Source organism: Calidris pugnax, unplaced genomic scaffold, assembly GCF_001431845.1.
Source record: "Calidris pugnax isolate Ruff unplaced genomic scaffold, ASM143184v1 scaffold76, whole genome shotgun sequence".
Classification (NCBI taxonomy): Eukaryota; Metazoa; Chordata; class Aves; order Charadriiformes; family Scolopacidae; genus Calidris; species Calidris pugnax.
The window spans coordinates 1,747,693-1,753,850 of record NW_015090827.1 but is presented as its reverse complement, the minus strand read 5'-3'; the positions used below and the strand labels follow the sequence as shown (position 1 = coordinate 1,753,850).

Sequence of the window (6,158 nt, the reverse complement as noted above, 5' to 3'; positions counted from 1 at the left end):
GAAGAAGCAGCCGGTGGATCTGGGGCTCCTGGAGGAGGATGACGAGTTTGAGGAGTTCCCGGCTGAAGGTGCCGGGCGGGGACGGGAACCGGGAGCGGGATGAGGCGGGGCGGGGGAGAGGAGAGGCGGCGGGGCCGGCCGTCCCGCCCGTAGGCCGCGGCCTGGGCCGGTGGGCTGAGGCGAGGACGGGCGGCGGGGCCGGGGCGCGGTTTGTCAGTGGGCCCTCGCCCCGTAGAGCTGCCCCGGGGCCTGCAGGGCGGCGTGGGGCTTCCCCACCGGCACCCCACGTCCCTTGCGGGGCGGCTTCCCGCGGGCTCCGTCCCCCGGCCCGGTGAGGGGTGCGGGGCTGCAGCCGCCGCCGCCGGAGTCGGGGTTGGAGCGGGGCTGTGCGGCCTGTGCCCGGTGCGGGGCGGGTGGCGGTCCCGGGTGCTGTGTCATGGTGCGGGGAAAAGGGGCTGCGCCTGCGGGAGGGCTGAGGGCTGGGAACGGGGGAGTGCGAGGGGGGGAAAGGTGTGGGAAGGAAATAACGAGCTCTGTAGTTATTCCGAATCTCTTTACCTGTCGAAGCACAAACGTTTGTGTGCGGGCTTGCTTCTCGTAGGTGCGGGTGTGTGGGGTGAGGGGGTTAAATCTGGACTTCAGTAACACAACCCCGTCCCCTTCTACAGATACAGCCTTGACAGCATCCCTGTTAGGGCATGTTTGTTTTCTCCATGCCCTGAATTCTGGGAATCATCTCGAGCTGTGGATAATGAGAAATGATATAAATCATGACGGATGAGATGTCAGTTTTGTTTTGGCTTGTTTTTTTTTTTTCTTCCCTGTCATATTTTCATTGTATGTAACTTTTTTTTTTGGTGGCCTTACAATCCTTAGGAGTTCTGTGTCCTTCAGCACTGCTACAAATGTTATTTTTGTCCTTATTGTTGAAAAAAGTTATTAATGTCTTTGGGATGGTGGATAAACTGAACTGAGAAGACTAGCCCTTCTTTTCCATACGCACTTCCTAAACAGGCAAAATTATGTTTATCCTATTTAATGTAAATTAAGTATTGGCAGTAGGGATGAAGGAAGTCTTTGAAGCATGCTCTGTGCCTTGGACTGGTCGGAGCACTGAATTGCTATTACAGAAGGTGACACTAATTCTACTTGAATCGTGCACTACTACTAAAACCAAGTGCTATGCACACTTTCTGGCTAGAACAGAGTTTTATTAAAGAGTGGCTACAATCAGGCTTCTTGCTGATCTATCTTGCAAAAAAGTAACAACTTCTAAAGAGGCCCATTTAAGTCAAGTGGGATAATAGTGTTGAGAGGTTATGTGGAACATTCAGACGCTTTGAATGTTATCTTCAGGGTTTAGGAAAGAATCGCGATAAATTCGTGCTCAAAACCATGCCAAATTGTTGTTCTTTCAGATTAAAACACCACTTCCTATCCAGCAGAAATGCTTTGTGTTCTGTTACTCTGTTTTTATCCAAAGGAAATTAGATAATGCAAACTTATGTTAAAGGAGTAAAAGCACTGGCTTTTGGGGAATTTCTTGTATTCCAACTTAAAATTTTTCTTCAAACAATTCATCAAATCAATTTTATCAAAAGCAGATGTGTCATATTTTTGTAGGACACTTTATTTCAAGTATAGCATGATAGATTCAAGTGTATGTGAATAGGTCACTTAAGAACTTTTTGTATAGTGCTTTTCAGAATGTAAAATGTAGTGTGTTAAAATGATAGGATTTTAGGGCTTTTATCCTCAACTCTAAAAACTGTTTTTTGTTTTCCTTCTCCAAGTGCAAAATAAGGCAATCAGTGATCAGTGCGTTACAATATTTCTTTAAGGAGTCCAGCCATGGCAAGTTCATCAAAATTGATTTTGTAATTTTGGTGTATATAAGTGATCCTTAATGGTAGCAGCCTCTCGAATGCTCTTAATACTTTCAATGCCAGGTAATGCTCTATCCTTTTTTACTTTGTATTTAGTCACAAGCATCTAATGTAGCTGGGAATAACAACTTTAGTGTGCGATTCTGGGGCATAGTGTCACCACACAGGTACTGTAGAATTGTGTAGCTACAGCCATGAGAATATAATTTAGGCTTTTGTTTCACTTGCCACCCCCAGGTAGGGAAGATGACACGGGCCTTTTTGACTCTCCTTCGCTCTGTGTGATTTTGGAGCGTGTTTTCACAGTCTCCCCAACTGACCTTCTATGATTGAAGCTGCTGTTTGTTGTGCCTGGATACCAGTTACTAGGATTTTTCTTTTTTTTTTTTTTTTCAAACTTGTAGTTCTGTCTCAACTGCTCATACGTTAGTAGACAGAAAAGTTTGACTTAATTTTAAACTGTTTTGAGCTTTGTTTTTTTGTGTCTTTGAAATCCAGATAAATAAGCGGTAAAGCTTTTTTGATGGAAAAAAAAATCCATTGCATATAAATAAGTAAAGCTTATTGCAGATGGTTCTAACATAAAAATACTTCCCTTTGAGCAACTAGCAGCACAACTAAATTAAAATAATGCATTTTTTTTTTTATACTGCATTTTTGCTTCACCTTTTCTTCCCACTTCCTTCTTTTGCTGTTCTTAGGACCGGTAGGATTTCTATGCTCCTTCATCTATTCCCATTAATTAAGTAGGGAAGTTTAATTGTGATGTCTTCTATGTGTATGTGTCTTGAATCAGTCGCAAATGGATTTTCTTGTCCTGGTGAATCTCAAATATTAATTTTGTTGCCTGCTAATGTTAGAAAGAGGAGAAAATGCAAGGGCCAACCCTTAGGCTGGATGTGCAGCAGGTGGCTTACGGAGTTGTAAGGGGAAGAACAGTGTCATCTCTTCAGATATACTAAGAGACTTTGAGAAATTCAAGGTCACAAGTGTAGAGGTGCTTCTTGTTTTGGTAACATTAGAAAAGACTGGGTGTCTGTCAGTAAAGGACAACTGAGAAACTGTGTTCCCCAGTGAAGTAAACTGTGTATTTACTCAGCAATTCTGAGCCTTCCTGATTTTTCGTCTCCGTTATTTTTCTGAACTAACTAGTTTGATCGTAATTTTTTTTTACATAATGAAGCATTAAGTGGATGATCAGTAATTTCTCAAGGGTGATGTGCCAAGAAAAATAAAAATTAAGTTAGCAAGTGGACATTTAGTGTCTTGCCTCTGTAAGGAAACAGCTTCTGGGAGCCCAGAAGTAGGTAGTTACGGGTGGCAACGGCTGTTTGCAGATGCCTCTTTCAATTTACCTTTCTTTCTGCATCACAGAGAGGTTTTTGGCCTTTATCCATAGACTGTCAGCATCTGATCCGAGTGAACTGAGGATGTGTATGTGTTGGGGCAAAAGCATTTGATATGTATTTACTTTTTTAATCAGGAAAAAAAATAATCCAAACAAATAAATACAAGCCTGGAATTGTACGCTTTTTCTTGAGCTTTCAGGACTCAAATATTCAACATTGCTTTATTTTTACAATGGTGCTACAGCTTGTCCATTTTTGTGCTTTTTTTTTTTTAACCAAGTCGTTTTTATTATAATGCAAGAAATTCTGGGATTTTTTTTTTAAGATCTTTTTGTGCTTTTTGATCTCACAAACACTTAAACATGATCCAGACTTTTCTGTTAAAGAGGGAAATTTCTTACCAGCTGAAGTCTGCCTTACCCAGAGGCTGAGCTCATCTGTCAGTAAGAGATGGTACCAAAGCACTGCAGCAGAAAATATTTAGACCTCTTTTCCTGTCTTTAGATTGGACTGGTTTAGATGAAGACGAAGATGCGCACGTCTGGGAAGACAATTGGGATGATGACAATGTCGAGGATGATTTCTCCAATCAGTTAAGGTAATCTTATTTTTAACTCGCTGTTCTCGAAGGTGGGGAAAATATTTAAAATGGCATTGTTTAGTTCATCTCTGAAAGTGTGAAATCTGCTTGCTTTTAAAAAAAATAGAGATCTGAAATAAGTGAAAGCTCAGAGCTGAGCTTTTCTCTCTAAAGCTTTTCAGAACCAGACCGAGGGGGTTACAGCAGTTTGAAGTTCTGATCAATGTTTTGTCTTTTAATAATACTGTGATCCCTGAAATATGCTTGATATTATTGACATATTCAGGCTCTTGTGGTGTTACTTAGCACACAGATCTCTGCAGATTGTGATACAGTTGACACTTTTGCAATTTAAGTCCTTTTCTAAGGACTTTTCTGCGTGTGTGTGAAAATTCTGAATTGTACTGCAAAGATTAAAGGCCAAGAGATCCAAGGTTATTTCTCCTGTGCTGTGTGCTATGCAAAGTGGGGTGTTATAAGTTCTTTTTGTTTACCTTCAAATAGCTTTGCTGTTTATTGTCCAAATGGACAGATTTGCCAGAGATTAGTTATCTGAATTAATGTTAAGGTTCCCTTTTTGTGTGTGATGAGTGTGCTTTTTATGAGCAACAACAGCAAAGTAACTGTTTGTAATGTGCTTTAAAAAAACATGATAGCGATTTGGATACCTGTAATCCACTCGTTTAATCCTCTGTGTCACTTGTAGTTTCAGTTAATCTTTTACTGATGCATAATTATAATTTAAATTGTTTCGAGCGTCAGTACGAACACTCTTTTTATAATTAATCTCCCATTGTGTTGCATGAGGAGCAGACTGTCTGTAACGCAGCCTGGTTAAACAGTTCATCTCCCTCGTTGGACTCTGGTCTTACATAAAAGATACAAAAATAGTCTTTGGCACAGTTGTTTCTAATAAGGTTGAAAAGCAGTTAAACTGTAATATGGGAGAACACAGAGCGAAGCAGACTTTCAAGGGATAGCTTAATTCTTGATACAGTTGGTCTCGACAAACCTTCTGTAACGGTGTCTTAATTGCAGCTTGTAGTATTGGTGACTGTTTACTAGTGTTAAAATCACAGTTTGGGATGTTGCTTGGTTGCAGCATGTTTTTATTTCATCTTTCCAAGGCGCTGCAGTCCTCCGCTTCTAAAATTCAGCTATGATATATGTAAACTAAAATTGTTTTGGAAGTATGTGCATTTAAATAGCTCAGATCACTGAGCTCAGTTGGTTTAGAATAACTGGTATAAGATAATATTTTGTTTTTATTATGTGTCTGGAGTTTGTTGCAGACTCAGAGGTGCTGCTTTGCCCTGTATAGTTGTACTCCAGCCGCAGTGGGTCAGAGTCTAACAACTGTGGTTAAAGCAAGAATTTGAATTTTTCACTTAAAGTCACTTCTGGTGATCTAAGATATTAAGCTGAAGAACTATAGAGGTCAAGGTTATTGGTGTGAACCACAAAGCAGCAGGGCATGTTCATATTCTATAATTATTGTATATTGTGTTGTATATTTAATTTTTAAAAAATTCAAATATCTGACTATTTTATCAGTGTGTTTTAATCCCCCTGTCTTTTTTCTGTACAGAGCTGAATTAGAAAAACATGGATACAAGATGGAAACCTCATAGTTTTTGCTGAATATGGAGTGGTTTAACATTGAACTGTGGACTGACTGTACGGAGAAAAGAAGAAAAGGTGGCAAATGAGAAGACACTCTTGGTTCATTATCTGCTTGGATTTATTATTGTTTTGTATAAAAAAATAAAGTTTTTAATCTTAGCTTCCTCCTATGTTCAGCCTCTAATAAGCTGGTAACATGTATTTTGGTTCTGAAATGCCTTTGTGGAACGTTAGTCATGATTTTTCAGCAGCTGCTGGTGTCGCACCAGCTCCCGTCACGGAAGGATGAGCATTTTTATTTTGTTAATGCTTATCGTTAACAAAAATAGTGAACATTTCTCTCATAGGGGATGTGGAGATGTCAGAAAGAAACGAAATAGTCCTGTATTACAATTAAAATGCGGCAGAAGTAGGAAGGAGTTTGGGGGAGTGATAAAGCTTATTTTGCCTCAAGGTTTTCTTTCGTAATGACTTGTTTTATTTCTGTTAGTCATTTCAGGATGGTGCCAGTTAGATAGTCTTGAAAGCTAAAACCCATCTTACACCAGCAGAAATCCAGACTCCCCCATTTTGCCGTCGTTTCTCCGGCCTGTTAAAGAGGAGACCTCTCTGGAGGTGGGAGAAGTTCTGTCCTCCTGCTTATTTAAGCCTAGGAACCTCGGCTGAAATTGCCTCCAATTTAGGGCAGTTCATCTGTATGGTGCAAACGTGCCTGCTGAG

The 6,158-nt window shown here is 40.6% G+C and overlaps 1 protein-coding gene across 1 annotated transcript in view; it reads left to right on the top strand.

Annotated features, from left to right (window-relative positions):
* The window catches only part of SHFM1 (split hand/foot malformation (ectrodactyly) type 1), a 6,382-nt gene extending 774 nt beyond the window's left edge, over positions 1–5,608 (top strand). Inside the window, exons 2-4 of the mRNA XM_014940234.1 lie at positions 5–68; positions 3,740–3,833; positions 5,404–5,608. Coding sequence (XP_014795720.1) covers positions 5–68; positions 3,740–3,833; positions 5,404–5,446 — 201 coding nt within the window. The 3' untranslated portion in view covers positions 5,447–5,608. The remainder of the gene's footprint in view (positions 1–4; positions 69–3,739; positions 3,834–5,403) is intronic.
* Positions 5,609–6,158: the final 550 nt, after the last annotated feature.